The sequence below is a fragment of the Seriola lalandi genome, unplaced genomic scaffold (genome assembly GCF_002814215.2).
Source record: "Seriola lalandi dorsalis isolate HSWRI2012SDOR001 ecotype SW California unplaced genomic scaffold, Sedor1 jcf7180002052122, whole genome shotgun sequence".
NCBI lineage: Eukaryota > Metazoa > Chordata > Actinopteri > Carangiformes > Carangidae > Seriola > Seriola lalandi.
The window spans coordinates 165767-189387 of NW_019522675.1; the positions used below are offsets into that span (position 1 = coordinate 165767).

General features: G+C 41.0%; 1 protein-coding gene across 2 annotated transcripts in view; it reads left to right on the forward strand.

The window, feature by feature from the left end:
• The first annotated feature begins 427 nt into the window (after positions 1 to 427).
• The window catches only part of tsc22d2 (TSC22 domain family 2), a 36066-nt gene continuing 12872 nt past the window's right edge, over positions 428 to 23621 (forward strand). The window contains exons 1-2 of one of the 2 annotated variants that reach the window (XM_023399839.2): positions 428 to 2723; positions 20679 to 20750. In XM_023399839.2, coding sequence (XP_023255607.1) covers positions 1111 to 2723; positions 20679 to 20750 — 1685 coding nt within the window. In that variant the 5' untranslated portion in view covers positions 428 to 1110. The remainder of the gene's footprint in view (positions 2724 to 20678; positions 20751 to 23621) is intronic. The other variant, XM_023399840.2, reaches the window with a different exon arrangement.

Here is a 23621-nt window from a genome sequence, read left to right on the forward strand (position 1 = left end):
AAGATAATGCAATCTAATCTTACTTACAATTTATAGAGAGATATTGCATTATACCGACAGGTGTTTTTTATTTATTTATTTATTTTTTTGCCAACAGGCTAAATAACAGATCTGTATAATGCACTACAGTTCAACAGCATCAGAGACTACATCCTACAGAATGACCACAGTTAAATCGACACATCTCTAAAACTATTCAATAAACACGATATATAAACCTTAATAAAGGTAGGAGTATTATTATTATTATTATTATTATTATTATTATTATTATTATTATTATTATTATTATTATTATTATACTATTTAAAAAATGTTGTCGGTTTTTCAAACAGTGTAGAACGTAAAAGTTTTTGGTTGTTTTTTAATTCATTTATTTATTTAACTAGTTTGACCTCCATACCCAGCATGCACTTCGCTCTTGCCATCTTGTCGGGTGGTAGAGGAGGAGAGTTAGCTGCCTGTTAGCTTGCTGCCGCTGTGGTAAACTGGTTATCTGTCAGCTAGCTGCTAGTAGCAGCTGCCAAAAGTGAGCTGTCCATACGGCTGAGAGGCAAAACTTGACCGACTTTGAGACATTTTCTCTTTCTGCTGCTCGATTATATATTCTTTTTGAAACGCCGATGGATTTGTTTACATCATAATGCAGCACATGCTGGTACCGAGGCAGGGAAAACTAGCTAACATCAGCTAACTTAGCTAGTCGGCGAGATATACACATATATAGCAGAGAGAGAGGAGTGGGCTGAGAGACCGGGCCCGCCTCAGACTAAAGTGCCGGTGGCAGCTGCAGAGCAAGAAGTTTGACAAGGGCCTGTTTGCTACTCCGCTGCCGGGACACAAAAAGGCCGACCGGGTGTTAGAGAGGCCGGAGGAGGAGAGCAGCAGTGTGCTGTTACCGGAGACAGCGGAACGCATCGGGAGTTTCGGAGTATCTGGCCTCGGTTGTGACACTTTTCTCCGACAAGAGAGAGGAAGAGGAACGGTATGGAAATGAACTGTGACGGTACGTGTCTGTGTCATATCCCCCAGCTGTGAATTACTTCGTGAGACATTAGTCCAGCACTTAGTTTTATCTGGGAGCAGACAGGCTTGACGCAGATAGTCAACATGTCGAAAATGCCAGCAAAGAAGAAAAGTTGTTTCCAGATCACTAGTGTAACGCAGGCTCAGGTGGCGGCCAGCAGCATCACCGACGACACCGAGAGCCTGGACGATCCGGACGAGTCCCGCACAGAGGACGTGTCGTCGGAAATATTTGACGTTTCTCGGGCCGATCTGGGGGTGTGTGACAGGAGTTCATCCGAGGAAACCTTGAACAATGTTGGGGAGACGCAGGAGGGCCAGCCGCCCACCACGGGTCCTGTCAACGGGGGACTCTCTTATAAAAGTTTAGGCACTGGTCGTGTCACCCCACATAATTTAGGAGGAAGTGTGCCTGTGCCAGCTACAGCTCAACCCTTTGTTCCAAGCTCAGCCACCCATCCCTTGACAGTCATCAATACGGCCCCTGCTGCCACCATCTCTACCAGTGTGGCTCCCACAGCTCCTGTTAATAGCTGTAGTTCCCGTTTCAGGGTCATTAAACTTGACCATGGTACCGGAGAGCCCTTCAGACGGGGCAGGTGGACATGCACTGACTTCTATGAGAGAGATTCAGATTCAAATGTTAATCGGACTGTGGATAGCATAAGACCATCTGTAACCCTTGATCACAGTATAGACAGGGACAGTGGGCTAGGGGCCACCAGTAACTCTGTAGTCACTAGTAGTGCTTTTTCCGCACATGCTTCAGAGAACACCGCTGATAGTGGCTACTCTGCCGGGCACACCGCCCATGCCCACCCTTCAGAGCTTCAGCAGCAAGGCTACAGCTTGGCTCCTCAGATAGGGAGTGGAGCAAGTGCCTTCCAGCCCACAGGGTACACAACTACAGCGTCACAGCAACCACAACAGGCTCAGGTCAATATGCAGCCTGTTGCTCCCCAAACCTTCCTCTCCAACAGCCTCAATGGTGTGCACCCAGGTGCCATGCAGAAGTCCCCCATTATGCCTCCTGCCACGCAGCCCCAGCAGTTTGCCTATTCTACTCATCCCACTGGCCTCTCAGCTGGCCAGCCGGACTATCGTCAGCAGCACTTTGGCTCAAGCACTCAGAACCTTCCCATGACAACCCTCCCTGTGGTGCCAAGCAGCCAGGTACCCCCGCCACTAATCACCCCCGCTGGTCCAGGAGTCCAGGGGCTGGGCGGAGAGGCAGCCTCAGCCCAGGGCCTCCTGCTACAAGTGAGCAATGCACAAGCCATTGCCTCCATCCATCCAACAAGTGGCCAACAGCAGCCTGTCAGCCAGACTCAGCCTTCAGGAGGGATAGGCATTGCCTCCGCACCTTCCGTCACCAACACAACCTCCCACAGCGGTGTTCAGAACGTGCCTGCCACAGTGCCCAGTACCACCAACACCCCTCCGGGTGTGCCAAGTCAGGCGCCTGGCACAGGAGGACTTGTCCACCCCCAGGGAGCCCATGGAGGAGCCACAACAGGCTTCAGTAACCAGGCAGAGGATGGTATCCAGAAGTCTGATGCCCTGCCTCAGCCCAGTGCTGGTGTGGTGCCAGGGAAAGATGGTGTAAAGCCTTTCATCAGTGATGGCCTCAACCTGCCCACTCCTGCTGTCAACAATCTATTTGGCATCCATATTACCATGGATGTGGATGAGGACAGGTAAGAGGGTATAATACTGAAAGGCTTATGTGAAATGAGTCCACTGCCCTTAAATATTGCTTACTGCTATGTGTGTTTAGCTGCGGGCAATCAGCAATGCAATATTATGATTACAGTGGATATCAGTTTGCCGGAATCTATGAAGAAAAAAAGCTAAGGTATATACCTGGTGTAGAACTGATAGATTGTCGGAGTTAGTATGTGTGTATCTGGAACTCTTCCCGCATATTAAACATTCTTGTGGCATTCTACAGCAGTGTGGTCATACTCTACACTGTGGAGAACGCCTCTCCCTTCACCAGTACCAAAATTGATCGCGCTCTAACTCGAAGGGTTTGCTTGTACTTAAAGAACAATAAAACAAAACACACATTTTTCTCAGTTCTATTTGTAACTGTAAAGTTGTAGATTTGGAGGAAGGAGGGATTAGAGGGGTAGTGAGCCAATGAAAACTGGCACAGACAGAAGGAATTTTCTGTCTTTGTCATTAATAGGCAACCCACAAAATGCTGGATGGTAACTTGCTTCTTTAGACATCCACAGCCCCCTCCCTCAAGCCTCCATTTAACCATTCAGACTTTTTGTTTGGTTTAGGGGGCGTTAACAAGCACTTGGATAAGTTACAACACACGCAGTAGCTGTGTTTTGTAGTTGAGAAGGGAATAACTCCCAAAACGTAGGCGGCTGGTTTTTATTCTCCTGTCTGTCTAGGAGAGATGGTTAGCATACTTGCCCTGGGCAGTGATCCCAGCCTCCCAACTTTAAATCTTGTAAATACTGGCTCTTCATGTTCCTACAGTACTCTCACAGTACTCCTCTAATGTACACACTGTAGCTATTTTGGGGGTCTGTCTGATAGCCCTCACACAGCTTGAGCTGTAGTGTTGCCACTCTTTGCCATTCCACGCAAGCAGAGGAGAGCTTGAGAGATGATGTCTGAGCCAAGAATGACCTAGTGTAGAGTCCACACACACACACACACACACACACACACACACACACACACACACACACACACACACACACACACACGCGCGCGCGCGCATAGTCTGTCCTGTATTTATGTAGGCCTCAGGGTTTATCTGTATGCTCTGTTCTGTTCTTCAGTGCTTATTATGAATGGTACGGCCAGAGGAGGAGGTGTGTGTGTGTTTTTAGGAGGTTGTGGCTTGATTTTTTTCATCCACAGTCCAGATATTCCTGAAGCTAATCATTGTTTACCAAGAGACTTAATCATAGCAGCATCACCCATGGGTTGATAATGTGCAGAGCGCAGAAACTGTGTGTGTTGTCCCTGATTTCATGAGAAGAACAGCTTGTGACCGCTTCCTCGTCATTTGTGTGTGTGTGTGTGTGTGTGTGTGTGTTTGTGAGAGAGAGAGACAGAGAGAAAAGAGGGGTGACATCAGTGGCTGGCTGAGTAGCTATGGTGATGTTGGCAGCAGGACAGGACAGAACATGTCAGGGAGGTGGAGGGGACAGACAGACGGCACACAGACACACCTGTGGCAATGATAGCAGGCACGTAAACCTCTGTCTGTGGTAGCGATGACTTGGACAGACTGAATCAGCAGGATGATGGCTGCTTACTGCTCTAGCTGTCAGACTCAAGTCCTCGTCAGGCGTGTCCATGTTGACACATCTTCTTAACTAAGTGTTGACTTGTTGCTGACCTGTTAGGGGTTTAAGCTCCTTTTGTTCTTTTCTCACATTTCCTCATGTTCCCATGAGACTGTAGATTGACTTTACTTAAAATTGCCCACTTGTCATAATTTGAAAAAAAAAATTAAAATGGGGTCTCACTTAACCACATAGGGCTCCTATGATAAAATGTTGAGTAAATAAAATCACATCTGACTGAACTGAACTGAAGTCCAGACAAACCACAATTTATTGGGACAGAGCTGAAGCATATTCAACACAACCATTAGGGGTCACTGCTTCTTCTAATCCTGTGGATTAGGATAATATATTACGCACAATTTCAGTTAATCTCCGGATTGTTATGGGATATGATATAATAACCATCTAAAGGCTTGTAATACACCTGCTTTTAGACAATAAGTATCAAATGCTGCAGACTTCTCTAGATAGGCAGTTTGGAAGTTTAATGTAATTTCAGCAATAGTGGCAATTTAAAAACTTTTTATCCATGACGCTTTGACTCGGGCATATAACACTATCACAGTCATACAAACAAAGTGTTGACCTTTTGTTCAGTTTTCACATACTTTTTGATAGTTATTTAGATTATAATTCAAAACGCACGATGAAAGATTTCATGTAGAATGTGACTGTTTTCACTAAAGATGTTTTTCTTATGTCCAATATGCACCACACCTGTTACATTTTATACCAGAGAATATGTAACAAATCTCAGCGCAAATGATTCACATTTTTTCAATCCTAGTGGACCACATGCAATACAACAAATACCGACTTAAATCCCCTTTGTGGCTGCTAGCACATGTATTCCTGTCGCTACTGTTGCTTTTCACAAATCGTTCTACATGGACCCTGCTTGCTTCATTTGTGCACATATATGCACACACGTTGAATTTTGGTTAACCTCAAAACTTGTGCAGTTTGCTGAGTGAGGCCCAAAGGCAAGTTGGCATTCAGAGGCATAATTTTAACTACAATCAGATGTAATTAAAATACCTTGTTAACTCATAACTCTCTTGTTAATCTCAGGGAGGACCAAAAAAGACATATTTCAAGGAACACACCCCAGTATAACGGGACACAGATTTCCAAACTTTCTCCTCTTGTCAGAGGTGCATTGTTCTGTGCACGAGATCAGCCTTGTAGAGGAATCTGTTCCAAGTTTCATTGTTTGGTTCTGTTTTGAATTAGAGTGCATCACAAAAGTGGAACAAAGCATTGTGGGGGTGGAGTTGTGAGATGAGAATGATTTCCCCTCAGCTTGGGATGGTTAGCGTCCCCACTCAGTAGGTTGCATCTCTGCCAAATAAAGTGATGAAGCTGCCCCTGGGACAAATTGGTTTCCTTCAGTAAGAGCACTTGGCCTTTAACTCAGTTACTCCTCCCAGGACAGACCACAAGACTCTTGTACTGTACTCTCTCAATTAGGAATGTTAATTATTAATCCATAATTGATTACATTTTTCTCCAGCAGAAAAACGATGGTAGCTTAAGTTCATAGAAGATGCAGTCTGAAGTAAGTTCTGTTACACAATTTACAGTTTATTATTTCATTTTAAAAACAAGGGAGCACAATAACTCCTTGAAATCAAATGGATTATTCTGATTGATAATGTGAATAGAGCTTAGGTATCTGTGTTCATCCCAAATACCTAAGCTTTTTGCAGGAAAGATTTAGGTCATGGGTCACAGGAGGGATATGTTATGTATTCATCTGTGTATATTGAGTCATGCTGCTCTTTTGATATCAGCACAAGTCACTCGAAGCTCCATTCACAAGTCCAGTCATGAGGTCTGGCAAAGGTGCACTTCAGAAGTAAAAGCCCTTTTGTCATAAATTGTGATAATGGTGGTAAGATTCCCCTTTTTGCTACCATACCATATACCTTTTACTGACACATTCTTGCTTTCATTTGGCTCTTCCTCTGCTGGTTTCTCCGACACACTCCTCTAAACTTTGCAAAACAGCCTGACACTGTTGGTTGTTATTTTTCTTGTGGCAGTCTCAGTGGCTCAGTCTTACTGAAAAACTGTTTGACATTTTTCCAGGGCTAAATATGTTGGTTCTTCCCAGAAGAAGCCTGCAAAATGTCATTTGGTGACAGATTAATTACAGTTTTTGTGTACTTTTGACATGGTCTGTTGTGTTGGTGTTGTAGCAGGTGACTGGCAAGTGTGAAATACAAGTGGCTGAGTGAAGGTTATTGCCAGTCAGTATGGGGATTTGAACCTGGCGCAATCTAGTTGCAAGCATGGTTTTTGTAAACTTTAGTTTGTTTCCTCCAGATTAAAAGACTGCCACTCATATCAGCAAACAAGCCGATGAACTTGGCCCAACAAAAGAAAAGTAAACCAGCTGCCAAACCTCCTCAACTTGTCTGATAGCCGACATGATGTCACTGAGCAATTTGTGGAAACTCAGATACACACAAGATTAATTTCTCCTCATACACACTAAATGTCACATAAGGTTATAATCTGATTGGAAGCTTTATGAAAGGTTATCTGCAAAGTGTGTATGAGTTCAACTTGATGGAAAATGTGAGTCGTCCACCTTCAGCTGTGGTGAGTGCAGCCTGTATGGCAGTCGGGAAATCTCTTCAATCAATGCTGGTTATAATGTGGGAAAATGTATATCTTTGCTGCTGCTACCGCCGGCAGTCTTTAAAGCAGCTGCCAGCTAATGTATGTTAACACAGGATTGATTTGGGACTTTAGTAGGAGCTAAGCAGGTATCTTAATGATTAGCTCTTAATGGTTCTCAGCTGACTATGTTGTGAAAATATTGTTATACCTGTCACTCGGTCAAAAGTGGATGGCTCTGAGGTATAAAGATTAATCTTTATGTGTATTTTGCTCTAAGTAAAACTCCTTTTCTGCAGCAAATATCTGCATTCTGAGTAGAGCAGCAAGATGCATTGACATTACATTGACAATGTAATTAGAGACTTAAGTGATTAATATAGAGCCATTTGTTATTGTCTTCATTATCCAGCCTTAAATTCAAGATGAATGTAGACAGTGTATTATGTTAAATTCATTTAAGGGTTAATTGTTATTTATACTTTCTCCTCATCTTCTTATTTTGTTTTTTTTTGCTGGCTCTCTTATCTATTTTCCTCAGAGGTAAGCAGAATGTCAAAACTTTTGTTGAAAAGTAAAATCTTTTAAGTTAATAACACATTTTATACAGTGTATAAGTGGTTACGACCTGCTCAGGGTGTATGTATATGTACCATTTTCTCACCCCCATGGTTGCTCATGGCATTGAAAATTACAGCGTATTGTCAAAGGTCTTTGTTGTTAACTGGTACTTTTCAACAGCCACCAACACATGGCATTGTTTGGATAGAAATATATTAGGTTTTTAATAAGCTCTCCATAGAGGTTAGGAGAGAATTAACTTCTTCCCAGTTGTTCCACAGATCTACATGGGGACACTGAAAGCCTAAATGCGAGCATGTTCAGTACTTGTACGGTGGCACCTCCCTCCATTTTACCTCTTGGCAGTTTGACAGTTTAACACAAAGGGGGAGTGAGTGAGGACAGGGTGGGATGAAGAGTCAGGTTTGGGATGGGGCGTGTGTGTGTGTTCGGGGTTGTAGTTTGGTTGCCACGGTGCCTGGAAACAAGGCCGCAGCTTATTTTCCACAGATAGCTGACCTGCCTGAACTTCCAGGGGACACATTCCAGGAGCCCTGAATGGCAGTGGTTGTCGGACGCCCCGGGCTGCAGCCTGAGCGGATGGGTCTGCCCTCGCTCTGTTTTTGGGATGGGTGACTGGCCTGCCTCCTGTCTCCCTCTAATGTGGCTGCTCTGTCACTTTTTTTTTTTTTTTTTTTGGCTCTATCCCTAACTGACCTGTTAACAAACTCTCTGTCTCTGCTTCCAAAGGGGGCTGTACCTTTCACCAGAAGCCTCATTTCATACTTTTTTACTTTTAAATTAGTGTGGAAGTCTTGGTGTTGAGCAATCATCAACAATTTTAACAAGCATAGTAACTGGCAATAGTTGCCTTTTAATGATGTCTCCTTGAACTTCTGTCATAGTGCTCATTAAGGATTTCATCTAATTTGGTCCTGCTTCCAAAGATAATAATCCTTTTGTGAAGCAGAGCAAACAATTCTCTCATTTTGCCATGGTACAGTGAATTGTGTTTGATTTTAAAACATGTAAAGTTTGTTATATTTTTTTCTAAAATGTAAGATCTAAAGGGGCCAGTGGTGTGAGGCAAAGTGGTTGAACAAGTTAGCATAGCAGGACCCACCCTGTTATCTCAGCAAGATGTGGTCAGGGGATCACTTCCAATTAGAGTGGACCTGCCAAAGCAAGTAAACAACCACGCTGCTGGCGGCGTACCATAACTAACTCAGTTTGTGCTGGAAGCAAGGCCATTGAATCAGCCGCAGAGTGTGTTGCAGGCTGTTCTAGGAATGAGGACAGTGTGTGCAAACTGTTTGTGTTTGTTGTCTTTTTCAGAATGGTCTCAGAAAAGAACAGGTTAGACCCCTCTTTCGAATGGTTTCAGTATGTTAAGTATGCATCCTAACCAAGGAGAACACCTGTTGACAAGTCCTTGTTACCTCTCTGTATTTCCTATGTGGAGAACAGGGCCATGTTGGGCTGAGGGATTGTGTAATAATCCAGTGTATGTGTCGTAACTTCTGGGATGGATGTTGACAATTTGTCAGTGATCGATCAACTTTTGAGAACATATTAACCATAAATATGCAAAGTTAGAGTGTCCGTATTGTACACACTTGCTCCATTAATTGCACAAAACATGGTTGCTCGGTCAACTATGTTTTGTAATTTGAAAAAAAATCTTCAATTACCCAGAATTCACAGAAAGTCAAGAACTAGACAGCTTTGTGCAGTAGGTGAAATACAGACATCTGTCTGTTAGTTTGATATAAGCCATAGTCAAAGTCTGCCTTAGTTATACCAACCTGTGTAGAGCTGCAACGATAAGTAGATAAATCACTTAGTGGACTTGCAGAAAATTCTTATCACTATTAACTATTTATATAATTAATTAATTGTTTAAGTAATCTTTCAAGCAAATATGCAAAATGTTTCCTTGTTCCAGCTTCTCAAGTGTAAGAATTTGCTACTGTTCGCTGTTTCACGTGAGTATCTTTGGGTTTTGGATTGTTGGCCAGAAAAAAAAAAAACACAAGCAATCAAGAAAGATGCCATCTTGGTGTCGAGGATCTTCCAATGGGCGTAATGAATTATTATCTGACATTTTGTAGATAAAACATTCTGCAAATGAATCCATAATGAAAATAATCGTTAGCTGCAGACTGAGTGTGCAACAAGAATAACAGCAATGCAAGTTGTTTACGTACTACAAAACAGCACATTACTTACATCTTATTACTTGATGAAGTTCACCTAAACTCAGCACCTGTAGCCAGCAGCTCTTCATCTTACCAGCTCACTGTGCAGCTTTTTGTGACATTGACATATGGTTACTGCTGTTTCTGCTGACCTAAAACTGCAGAATAGTACACACCATGGTGGGTGATCTGTTCAAGGACTCGGGGCAATTTTACATCTTGTATGTATTTCAGCAATGGGAAGTGAAAAGCCATTCACCCACTGGACAACTTTGGTGCCTCGGAGTTTCCTCAGAGGTCATCTCATGCGTTTCCGATTTTGTTGTGTTTCACCCTGTTGGTTTACAGTAAAGTTAGATATGCATAGACAAAACTGGGAAGTGAAAGAGAGAAAAGTTTAGAGTCTATAAATGGGACCATTTCTTTGCAAGTGTCAGATGGTACAATTTCCAGACAGCTACCATGCACAACTAGCCACATACCAGAGTTTCTTGTTCCTGTTGTCTCCCTGATTTGTTCTAATGATAATGCATTAATGATAAGCAGTAACAAATTTCAAAGTGCAGGGGTGAAAAAAAAAAAGAAGATATTTCAGAGCAAGTAAAGCACGATTGGAAAAGGGGAGAAGAAAGAAAATGCAAATCAGTTGGGGTTAATGCAGTGGTTAGGTGATTCAGCAGTTCTAGGACAATGACTTTCTGTTGAGGAGAGCTTTTAAAGTCGACCACAGATCATCTTTAGGCATGGAGTCGAAGATTTGACTGGATGTCTGTGGGATATAAATGTCTTCAGCTCTAAAAAAGCTAACTAGTTGCTGTAGAAAATGTGAAGCTATGTATTGCAGTCATTCATTCTCCCAGAGTGGGAAGCAAGGGCTGAACAACGAGGTTTCAGTGCTTAGGGCCTCCCAGAGCCCAAGATGTCTGAATAGTGAGTAATGAGGATGTGTGGAAAACATGGCAGGCAGCTGCATTTGAGTCATCCATCCTCTCTCTGTGTGCTCGCCTGCTTTCAATGGGTGTCGTCGACTGATCTGGTTCACTGGTGCCTGTGACTGTGTGTGTGTGTGTCTGTCTGTGTGTGTGTGTCTGTCTGTCTGTGTGTGTGACAGTATAGGATTGGCTGAGAGAGTTGAAGGAGAGATTTTAGAGGGTGCTCATGTTTGGCCTTTTCTCTGCGTCTCCAGGGTCAGGAAGCTTTTTTTTTTTTTTTTTAATCTCCTTTTCAATAGCCAATCACTGCCTGTGTTATTTTCCTCCAGACCCTTCAAGTCTTCTTCTGAAAGGGGTGAAAGTCTGTCTGTGGAAACAAGAGTCCACACACAGTGAAACAAATCACTGCTAAGACAAAATGCTAATTTGAAGCTGATTTGGCCTGGCCTGTTTTGGCAGAGAGAATATTAAAGTTTAAGATTCCTCAATCACGACTAAAGAATAGTCCTTGAATTTGGTTTTTAAAGTTTTGAATTTATGGATGCCACATTTGTCGGTTGAAGACCTTTCTCAACTGATGAGCCAAGTGTATTGGATTGAGCCTAAGTGATATGTTTTTGAGGCTCATATTAATGTTTTATATTTGCTATATGGTAACAAAATACCTACAAATATTAATTTTTAACATAAACACATAACGTAAGTAAACATATTTGACAAGGATGCAAAATTTTGTACCAATCAGGACATTTTATGGTTGAAAATAAACTTGTCAGTCATGAATTTAAAATTCTCTCTTCACACGATATGTAACCTTGTCCCCCGAGGCAACAGGTCATTGCCCTGGTTTTTGCTTGTAAAGCTAAAAGATTTTGTATACTAGCATCTTGACAAAATATTCAAGCATTTCATGTGACAGCCAATGCCTGATGGAGCAGAAAATAGTCAACATATTGGTCTATGAAGTAAAATGGGCAACTGGTGATAATTTTCATTGTTGATTCATCTTAAGTATTTTCTTGGCGAATAGATTATCTATTAGTTTGTTTACTCGTTAATATTACAAATTTCTATCGCAGCCTCCTAAAACCCAAGGTGATGTCTTCAGATGACCATAGGGCGATTAAACGATGACGATGAAGACCTATGTTCTTATAGTTATACCCCCACTAAATGAATCAGTCTTGTCAAGTTGTGTAGGTTCAGCAGTGGATTCACTCTTGAGTGTTTTTTTCAAGTGAACATGTGCACAAACTGCTCTGAAGGCCAACTAAGGTCATATCTGTTCTGCAAGCTGAATCTAACATCCATGCACGCAATGCAATTGTTTCAGGGTACAATCTTTTTTTCTGTCTTCAGCTGAGAAAGGCGAAGGTTTTGTAAGAACCTCAGTTTCCTGCTTTGCTTTGATGTCCGCTTTCATATTCTGTCAAACGCTTCCTCTGTTGTCTTCTTCCTCTCCTTTTTCTCAAGTCAACTTCGTCTCGTGTCACCTCTCGTAAGCATTGAACCACTTTCTGCCCCCCCACCTCACCTCCTCCAGTGTCTTACAATGAGCAGGCTTCTGCAAGGAAACGGACGTGAGTCATTGTGACTGGGTAGACTGATAACGGTTTATTCACTCATTTGAAGCGACAGTGTTGAACAGATGGTACCTTGGTTTATCGCTGAATCAGAGTGGTTTTTTCATAGATGCCTAAACTTGTCCTATTTTTTTCTCCCAGTGAGACCATCCAGATGATAGCGTTTATCTCCTCGCTACCAACACAAAACTTCCTGTAATTATGTGATTATGTTTAGGTGTGCGTGTGTGTGTGTGTGTGTGTGTGTGTGTGTCAATGTGCCCCTTATGAAGTAATTATTTTCATAACACTTTGTTGAAATTATTGTGTCATGCTGTAGTGAATCAGACTCTTTTCACTTGATTTCATCATTAAAAAATGCTGATGCGTATAAAAACCCAAACTCTCACTGTGATAATCACATGCCTCCTATCATCTTTGTTGCTGTACCGTTGTTTGTCTTTTTTTAGTCTCAAAGCATTTGAGAAGTATTTAACCAACACAACCCCTGTTGAACCTCCTGGTCAGCAGCATGGTGAGATGTGATAACTGGTTCATGCTGAACTTTCACACTATCATGCCTCTGTATTCTTCATCTGAGTCAGCCTCTAAGTTTAACATGTTACAACATTTCACCCTCCTTCTCATCTACCTTAGAGCTGTGAAACATGAACATGGGTTAAAAGTAACAACACATGTTCAGTGGAGTACTGCACTTAAAGGTCTAGCAATCATCATTTGATTTATACATTTAGTACTGCTGCTTTTTTCTTGTGCTGCTGTGCAATGCTCTGTCTGTCTGCCACTTTGCCACCATCAGAATGAGGTCAGCCAAAAAAACTCCATACCAAACAACGGAAAATATGCTGCTGCCACTTCCTGTGCTGTCAGTGAGTTAACCTCAGCTGACGGACAGCAGCTGAAATCAGGAAGGGCAGTGCATTGGCATTTTAAAACTGAACTAGGATTGCAACAAATACATTTGACAGTGTGACAGTGTCCCTGAAAAGTTCGTTTCATGGGTGTTAGGTCACCAGAGACACTAAAACATAGGTCTGGTGTTATATTTGTTTGGATAGCTCTCGACAGTCAGCATCAGGGGATCTGCTCAGAAACTCCACAGAATAACTTTAGTACAGTTTTGAGGTGCTGGAACTTTCCATAGTCCGCTTGTGTGAATCACAGATAAACCTACAAGTAGATACAGGACACTTCTTGACCTCACGTTTGTACTGAAAGCTGATGTTTGTTGCTGTGACTTAAAATGTTGCAGTTTAACAGAGCTACAGCACTAGTACCTTGACCAAAGTTAGCAAACTTTGGTTTCGTTTTGCCAAGTCGCAGCGGTGACCTATTGCAAGTGTTATGTCACAAGGTACAATTCATTTATTTTCCTTTTTTCTTTTTCATTTGCCAAAGGTGTCACAGGGTTCTAAGGCCTAGATCATTGATATAAGAAAAACATTTACAGTAGAATCATATCTATTTTACAGACACTATTAAGGATTATATCTAGAAAGGTATACAATACCTTACAATGCGAACTATGATAGCTTTGTACTACATTTAGTATCAGCCTCTCTCAGCATGATTCCTTTTATTCTATACAAAGACCTGTAACAGGAACCTTAGCATTATGCTCTCTGTACTAGAGAAACCTTTAGATTGAGGAAAGTTTACCTTAGGGCAGCCAATGTAATGCCCACAAGACACACCCACTGTACGGTATGTAAAAGGAGTCGGTTGTGATTTGTCACAGGAATCTGCTAGTGCTTCGTCTGCATGGAGATATGAATGCCCAGGCGACCAGCAATACAACAGCTGAGGGGACTTTGCATCAAAGCCAGAGTATGGTACCGAACAGTTGCAATAACACTTGAATGGTTAGACGGGAAAACTCCTTATGGGACCATGCATAATAAATTGAAGGAGTGCATGGTAATGTTAGGTAGTTTGGATAAAAAGTATAAAAGGAGAACACCTGCACTGCCAAAAGTTACTAAGAAACCTGCCTATACTCCCAGTCAGGCCAGTCATAAAATAAAAAATAATAAAAAACATATGTCATGTACTGTAACTTGTTTAGTGTTTACCAAATGGCTGTTTACTCTGTTACAGTTGCAGGTCAACAAAATTAGTTTATTCAAAAGTTCAACTAAAAATAAATAAAACAGTGTTTTTCATCTGAAGCTTTGGCTATGCGCCCAGACCATAAGTAAACTATTAAGACTTAAAAACATTATTATTAACGACATTCAGAACATTTTGTGACCAGCTTTTTTTCTTCATCAAGAATTGTCATGACCGGTTGTCATGCTTCCTGTCCCACTGTATACATCCTTTGTACTTCTTTTCAGATCTGTGCTCCTCAGTTGCCTGGCCCTACCGCTTGTCCTCAGACAAAGTCACTGGAGAGTGACAGGCCAGTGTTGTTACAGAGCAGCCGACAAGCTGAGACAGAAACAGACCTGAAGACCAATATGGCAGAGTTCACTGGGCCAGTGTCACGCTTCAGGAACCAATTCTACACTTTATTTAACTGACTGAGTCAATGAACTTGAGCCCTGCTAAGTGAAATTGAGCAGATAGGGTGGCTTTGTAGCTCCAGGCTGATACGATGTGCTTCCTCCTAGCTGAATGAGCCAACCCAGATCCTGAATTATACTGACTCATCTGTACTCATGGTAACAATTATGTGTAACCTGAGCAGAAATTAGCACCCTCTGCTTACCAGAATGCTCATATCAGTGTGACATATTTTCACTCATCTTTCACTGACTTTACATATTTGCCAGTTTTTCGCTGATGTGTTGCAGTTTGCATTTAACATCACTAATGCTCGAGTTGTGATCTTACCTACTGAGGTTTTTCTAAACTTGAGTCACAAATACCCCAGACCTTATTCTCATTCCTATTGGCTGTTTCCTCCCATAGGAGAGTGGGTGGGGTTGTGTTGTCAGCGTCAGTTAGCTGCACAGCTGGGACTAGCCTGACCCTGGTGTGGCTTCAGGCTTGGCCCCATGCAGAGGGTCACATCCCTGTTTGCCATGGAGCCTTTTCCTCTCTCTCCCACGGCATCTCCTAATCACTGCATTATGAGAGGAACTCCTCTGGTCACATCACATCCCACCCCACCATCCAGTTTATTCAGCCTCCCTCTGTGTCAGGCCTCAGCCAAAAAACAGTCTTGTGCTATATGAACAGGGCGAGAGTTTTGTATGCATGACATGGAACTAAATCTGTGTATGGATAAAGGCTGCTCAGTTCTGTGTGCATGCATAAATATCAAAGGGACAGCTTCAGGAAAACAACCTGCAGTTCAAAACCCAGTGTCAGAATGGTCCTTATGTTTGTTGACTGTATGGACTGAGGCTGTCTTGTTTTTTATTTTGCAGGAAGGGAATTCAATTTTTGTGCTTTCTATTGAAAGCAGCAGCTTTCCTCAAGTGACCTGAGGGAGTATGTGTTCATTCAGGCCCATGCAGCAGCCTTTTCTGAGGCAGCTTAAGGATGGGGTTTACAGACAGAATCCCACTTGAGACTATTCTTCATCCTGTGTATGTTGTGCCATGATTCTTAACCTGTCAGAGCACAGGAATTTTTATGGGCATACTTGTTTTTTTATAAGTTCCTGTGCCACAGCGGGGAGTTGGAACACCATCAAACCATTATGGTTATGTAATTGTAATTATATCACATACAGTATTTGATTGACCTTTTTTTGTTCAAAGAAGACTCTCATCACTCATCAAAGCATGTAAGATCCTAAAACTTGGATACTGCAAATACAGATGAGTGACAAATTAAAGGAAAACTTCAATATAAAGTGTCTTGGGCCAGCACAGTCCTCCAGAACAGCTTCTTTGGCAAAAACTTTGCAAGTCTTAGACTCTACTGCAGGGTTGAACACCATTATTCTAAAAGGTATTTACTCAATTGGTGTTTAGTGAGGAATACTGACTAACACGCTGGTCTAAAATCTCCCATAGGTGTTCAGCTGATTTGAGATCTGGGGACAAGCATAGGATTTACATCGTGGTCACACTCAAACTGTTTATCAACCCTCATGCTCTGTTTGAAAGCATCTGCATTCGTTATGTTTCTCCACTCATTAAGACAGGCTTTTCCTTTAACTTGTAACTCGTCTGCAGTTCTGCCTGTTTGAGTTGACAGATCCGTCATGTGAGATACAGAGCTTCTTTATTGACAGAAGTGCTGGCTGCTAAATCCCTTGTCAAGCACACATCATGAGACCAGGGAACAGTCTCTCTCATCTGACAGTATTGTGTGACTTTGCTTCAAGAATCTTGCCCAACCCATTTTTTTTGTAGGAACTCATAATGTCTTTAACCGCAAAGACATGTTTTTCAAATGAAGTAAAAACTACACTCCATAAAAGTACAGAATTAAGTATATCCTGGACACATAGTGGTATTTAATAATGCAAATACTGGGTTTATTAATTAAATTATAATAAAATTAAAATCACTGACCAGAACAGGTAATGTTAAAACCTAGAGAAATAAATCCAGCCTGAATGGGGCTTCTTACATCCATTTTACTGGCCTGTGTTTGCTTAAAATGATAGCCTAGTTCTGTAAACAGGCTGCAAGAGTATCATAATGTTTTGTTCCTGCATATGCTGTACTGTAATTTTTGGGACATCTTTATGAAAACCTGACAGAATTTCAGCTCCAAAGCAATTTTTAAAGTCATCCATTATGAGGATTCTACATGGTCAGTGAGGTAAATAGACCCCAGGGAAGCTATTGTACTTTGGTGGAAGGGCTCAGAAATGACCTCAAATACTCACTTAACATCCCATGGATTTTGATGCTCTTTCAGGAGTCACGCAAACAGTGGACAAGCAGCGGCCTGAGCTGGAGGCACTGCAGGCCTTCTCTCAACAGCTAATGCAAGAAAAAACTGCAAATTCTAGTTCTGAGTGATAGAAACTCACCTTAAGGTTAAGTGTAGTCATGTGTGCATCAGTCAACTTGTAAGATAAGTGCCTTATTAATTAAATCTATGAAAGAAGCACAAGTCTTCCCATCATGTCTTCTAGTATATTTCACTTGGGGCTGTAGTTCAACCAGATAAGAAGCTATGTTTATGAACTTGCATACCTGCCTAACAACATTCTGTCAAATTTATTAAGGTTGCAACGTGACAGGGCGTAAGCTGTGCTTTGTAAAGACAAGGTCCTGATTTATATTTGATTATGCCAACTAGAAGTTGGAAAATGAAAAATAACCAAAAGCCTAAGGTGATCTCTTCAGATATCTTGTTTTGTCCGACAAACAGTCCCCAATCATGTAGGACAAGGAAAGCATCAAATCCTTACAGTGGAAAAGTGGATTAGACTTTATGACTACATTGTTCATCATATTCATTTATTGGGTCCGATTAAGCTGCGGTTTTCAGTTGCCCATTGGACTGATGCACTTCAGTTTTATTCAGTGCAGCTGCCTACAACAGCTGCAACATGGCTCACCTTAACTCATGCTGTACATCTATGACTCCCAAAGCATCTCTTCACACTTCAGCTCTTTAGTTTTTTATATACCCTTTTAAGCATGAGTGTATTGGGCTGTAGGCTCTGTCAAGTGATTCTTTGTGTACGGCAGTGCTTTGACTGAAGTATACACACTAATGAAGAACAGCAGCAGCTGCTGTTGTGATGACGGTGTTGTGTTTTTGCTGTGTTGCTGGTGTAGACAGGGTGTTTGTCATGTAATCTTTCTCCTTCTCCGATATTCAACCTTTATTCAAACCTCTGAAACACATTAGGCAAATTTAATGGGACAGAGAAACAAAGCAGTAAGAGCAAAAACTGAACAAATAGTATAAAGACCATACAACCACAAATGTCAGGCCTTTAAAATAGCTTTTACAGGGCTGTGTACAGCGCACTGCTGTGGCCTATATAAAGCACTGAAAGAGAGACTTAAGTACCTTAATAGTACGATTCCTGCTGCAGAGAGTGAGACTGCTGAAGGGGGTTCAGGTGAGGTATCGCACCATACTTCCCTGTTTTCCCTGACTTTTCTCTGTCTCTGCTTCCTGGTTTTTAAATAGCAGCTTCTCACTCAGCTTCTTGTCAGACCCTCTCCCTGTCTTGTCTTTGACTCGTCGAGCATACAAAATTATTATAAAAGATAATTCAAAGGAGGAACTTATCTCAGGGCTTACTAACACACATTGTTAGATTTTACATGTACATTTAATAAAAAGTTTCTAGTGGTCCTTTAGGGGGTTATGGAGGTCCTCTAAAGAGGTTGTAGTGGTCAGTGAGGAAATTCTGGAGATCATTTAGGAGTTTCAAGGGATTTTTTGAGGTTTTAAAAGCCATTGAGAAGGTTCTGCGTGTAGTTTTGGAAGTTTTAGTGGTCAATGACAAGGCTGTAGAGGCCCCTCAGAAGGTTCAGGGGGATGTTAGGAGGTTTTAGTGGCCATGCAAAGGTTCTTTGAAATGTCTTTTGGAAGAACACAGTTCATCCCTTCAGTAGAGTTCAATTCACTTGAAAAACATATGACAAGAAGCATTGAACTAACACCTTTTGGTTTCTGTTCCTTTATTCTGTCCACCATCTGTATGTTGGCATGTTCAGAGAGCCGAGCTCACAGCTACTGTGTTGATATATGTTGTTTGTGAGCTCTTTAAACTTACACCATCTAAATACCTCCCCAGTGCATAAGGAAACTCAGAGTCTTGAGCTGCTGTCCGTGGGGTGTGGCAGAGATAAATCTGTCATGTGCTCAGATATGGGAACTCATCTGTAAATCACTCTTGACAGTCAACCAGTATAGTAGTGGATGGTTAACCCCGCTTTTCTGGTTTCGTAAATGAATTCCTTTCCACCCCTTGCTTTTGTTTTTTGGTCTTCCAGTGAAAGCTGTCTACTTTACGATTTTGTTGACCACCCCTGCTCTTATTGTAAGACAAGCCTCCCATAGAAGGTTTTACAATTATTGTGCAGACAGCAGGGTGAGTGACATGAACTTGAACCCAGCAGGAGCATGCACTTGTCTGACTGTTACCACTGTTAACTTGCCCTTATCTCTTATAGTTTGTTTTGTTAACACTTTTTGTTAAAGTTGTTTTGGCATTTTTAAATATCATATTTCTTTCCACCTCAGTATGAGGCAATCTGAAGTTAGTCTAAATGTTTTTTTTAATTAAATGACTTCATTGTAGATAAATAAAAACATTTTAATTTTATAGCCCTAAAAATGTCTGCAGTCACAATATGTAAAAGCACTTTAATTAAACTTCTCTTACTTAGATATGGTGAACAATTTTAGTCAAAGTATATAGCACCTGTCTAGATCAAGATCTAGATGAAGCAGTGCTTCACAATAGAAGACGAAGCAAGAAATAAAATACAGAAACAGTACGGGAATTATTAATAAGAGATTAAAAAAAACAATAGAGTCAAACATGAAAAGGCCACATGTTCAGTCTTTTATAGTCAAGATTCAGATATCCAGGACTGAGATTTGGAGTCAGGTTAAATTATGATCTTGGTGTATTATTAACACTGTGCTAGCAAATGCCCAAATGCTGATAAATATTTGATGTTGGTCGTAATTTTATCTACCCTCAGCTGCTGTGTCAGGAAAGCTGCCTGTTTTGAAGTTCACTTTATTCTCTACAAATCAGAATGGCCAGGTGGTTGTAGAGTAATAGTAAATTCATGACTGTTAATAGCTGACGGTACACAAAAAAAAGTCCAGATAATCCCTGATCAGTGGCAACCTTTGACATGTCAGTGAAGTGTCATAATATCCGAGTGTCCTTTTCTGCATTGTGTTATTAAATATTAAACTACACGAAAGTGCAAGGAGACAAGATTATCTAAACTGAAATTGATAACAAGACCACTTTTCTTTCTATTTTCAAGTCTTTCAGCATTTTGAGTTTTACACTGATTTTAAATACCAAACATTCTTTATTAGTTTTTTTTATATATATATATATAAAGGTTTTTTTTATTTTAATAATGATAATATTTTTCCGTAACTATGGACAAGCAGTGCCTATGTTATTGTCACATCATACAAAACTGTCTGTGGCAACAGTTGTTGGTTTAGCACTGAAATGTTTCAGTGAAGGCTGTTATTTAAAAATTACAACGAACAATAAGGGGTGGCAGTAATTCAACTTGTCAGGGACAGTATATGATAAGGTTTTTTACGACTTGGAAAAATGCACCCGTAATGCCCTTGGTCTTGCTACATCATGTAATTTCTGAATAGTGCTGGGCAATCTGGATTGTATCATCATTTCCTCTCAGTGTGATTCGGGGTCTTCCTCTACTCTCTCATTCACCTTTTCTCTCTCTCTCTCCCTCTCTCTCTCTCTGTCAAAGCATGCCTCTCTGTCAGTGTACATGTTTCTCTTCCTTTACTCATGTTTCTCCTGTCTCTGTTTCCTCGCCCATTAAAATGCAGGAACCCATCCACTGCTTTCTACCAGGCTTTCCGGCCTAGCAGATTACGAGGGTCAAAGCCTGTCAACGATAGGTATGAGCTCGGATGTGTTTACACGTGTGTGTGTGTGGGTGTGTGTGCGTGTGCGTATGTGTGTGCGTGTGTGTGGCCTGGACTGGCTGGCTAACCCAGACCCTGCACCCCTATAACGCAGCACACCTTGCAAGAAAATGTCCATGTTAACTTCAACCCCGAAGTGTCATTTTTCTGAAAATATGTCCGCAAGTGTTGTCAACGAAGTGACACTGTCATCAACTTTTTAAAACAAATGACACTATCGTTCAACAAAAATATATTTTACAGTTAATGAAAGATGACTTGCATTGCTGAGGTTCCTACCACACCACAACTGCCTTAAGTCTTAACATCCACAAAACATTGTAACACTCAAAATTGTATTGTGAGTGTATATTAAATTAGGTGAAAAAAAAAAAAAAGTATGATTATAGTTTTTGTCATTAGGTCTTCATCTTAAGCTTTTTGGTGGATAGGCCTAAATTTAAAATAATTTCCTTAGACTTGGTTTCAGTGACCAAGTTTAGTAGGTAAAAGCTATTTTAAAAGAAAATAAATATAAACATAAACTTCCAACAGACAAAAGAAAGACTAAGTGTCTCATTATGTTTTAAATACTGCTGTGTAAACATTTCTGACATTACTGGGGGGAAAAGGAACTGAATGTACTGCAAAATTATCACATGAAGATTGTAGGTACTGGTAGAAATTGCTATCAACCACTTCATTGTTGCATTCAAAAACCTACATGAATGAATCTTTATTTCACTTCTCTGGCAAACTTTTCTCCTTTTGTAAAATGAAAAATGGCACTTTGAGACCAACTACAGAAACAAAACGACTTGTCAAGCTGGACATTTCAGCAGCTGCGAGTGTGTAATGCATGGAGAGAGCATGGCACTGCAGGAAGCGTCCGAGTACGTTTTGTAACACTCTGGTCTGGCTCTGTTTCAGGGCTCTGTGACACTTTTGAGTATCTCCGTTCTGCCGGTCACGAGGATGTGGCGCTCAGGTTTCTCTTGCCCATACAACGTGTGCGGCACAGGGCCAGGGGGTTTTAGCACTGCAAATAGAAGATCACACTGAGATAGCATGACAGAGGTTGTGTTATATGACGTAATATTCTTATGTCATTTGTATGCTCAGATGAGAAGCTGGTGATTACCGACTTGAATTCATCGACTCAGGGAATTGAATTTTAAAATGAATTCTTATCTTTTAAGAACTTTTCCTAAAACCAAAGAAATTGACGATAGAGGTAGAGCTGGACTGCTACATAACTTGTCTGGGCTATTGAGCCTCTGTGTGTGTAGTGCTGTCAGCTAAGTCAAATTAACTGAACATGCAAATGCATTTCACTTTATTGATCATGCCACAGGGAGAAACCCAAGAAGAAACTATTAGTGCTGAAATCATTAGTCGATTGATTTATTAGACTATCAAAATAAAATTAATAAGCAGCTTTTCTGATTAGTCAATTTTTTAACCAAAATTCTTCAATGTGAGAATTTACTCCATTTCTTTGATTTATATATTTCATATATATTATTGAATCTTGGATATTCTTCAGCTTTTGGAGAAATCAAGCAATTTTTTTCCTACATTTTGTAGACTAAACAGTAAATCAGTCATGAAAGCTGTCATTAGTTGCAGCCCTAGAGGGTATAACTGAATCATTTCCAGGTCTTGAAAATGTCGATTGTTAATTATTATAAAGCATGTAAGAACTTGTTGAGTAGCAGCGTTACTGTTGGACGATCAATGGCATTTGTTTGTAACTTAGAAGTAATTATGGTTTGCATTAGTCAAAACAACTTTTTGTTCCCATGTCCTGTCACATGGAGGCTGTTTGAGGTCCTGATTCTTTGCCATGGATATGTAATTGGCTGTCAACAACCACTGACAAGCAAACTCTGGGGTTAAGGTGGCAGCATGTTTGTATTCAAGCCTTTGATGTTGAGCCAGTGGTTGGCACCAGTGGTTGAAATTATATGACATTGTCTGAGCAAAGAGCTCTGGGGCTCAGTTCCTAGTTTGGGTCCAAGAACACAGGGATCCTTTAGAGAGTCTCAGGGAATCTTCAGGAAAATTAGTGTAATTTTCATCGTGACTTTTGCTTCATCTGCCAGATTTGAGCACAATAGTGTGGCATAGTGTGTGTAATGTGTGTTCTTACCCAGCTGTGTGTTGCCAAACAAATTATAACAAATGTCTTTTCAGCCCATAGTTTTGGTCTCTGATCTTAATGTGTCAGATGATTATATTTTATATTTGGCAGTGCCTGGGGTGAAAGATTTGCAAAAACTCTGCTCTAAGGGAAATTATGCTAATATATGTTAAATCTTTTACATTTTTACTATGAATCATATTGAGACATTCAGTATAGTTTATATTTTTCTTTCCAATTATTATTACACAATAATGACAAAGGCATTAGTCACATGAAGCATTTGATTTACGCGAAATAAACTAAGACATAAGTGACATGGGAATATCCTCCTGGTGTATCTCCACTCCCATGATTCCTACCAGCTGTTGGCAAGTAATCAAAGACTATTAGTGAAATAAAACAGATGCAACTGTCATGAATGTGTGAGTAATCCAGTGCAGTGAGCATCAGATGTACCAGCGTCCATATTACTATAATCTTAAAAGCGAATCAGGTCCAGATAAACTGGATGTTTATGTATAACAACAGTAGCAGTTGAGCAAGTGTGTCGTTGCGGCAGACAAAAGATTCGACGCTTCTGTTTGTTCTCCGTCCAACTCATGTTTGCCCCTGGGCTCTTCAACTCACAGTGCAGCTTTATTCAAAACTTTTCAACTAACCGCAGGTGAACCTGAGGGAGCCGCCTCATTCCATCTCTCTTTGTCCTGCGCCAGCTCTCC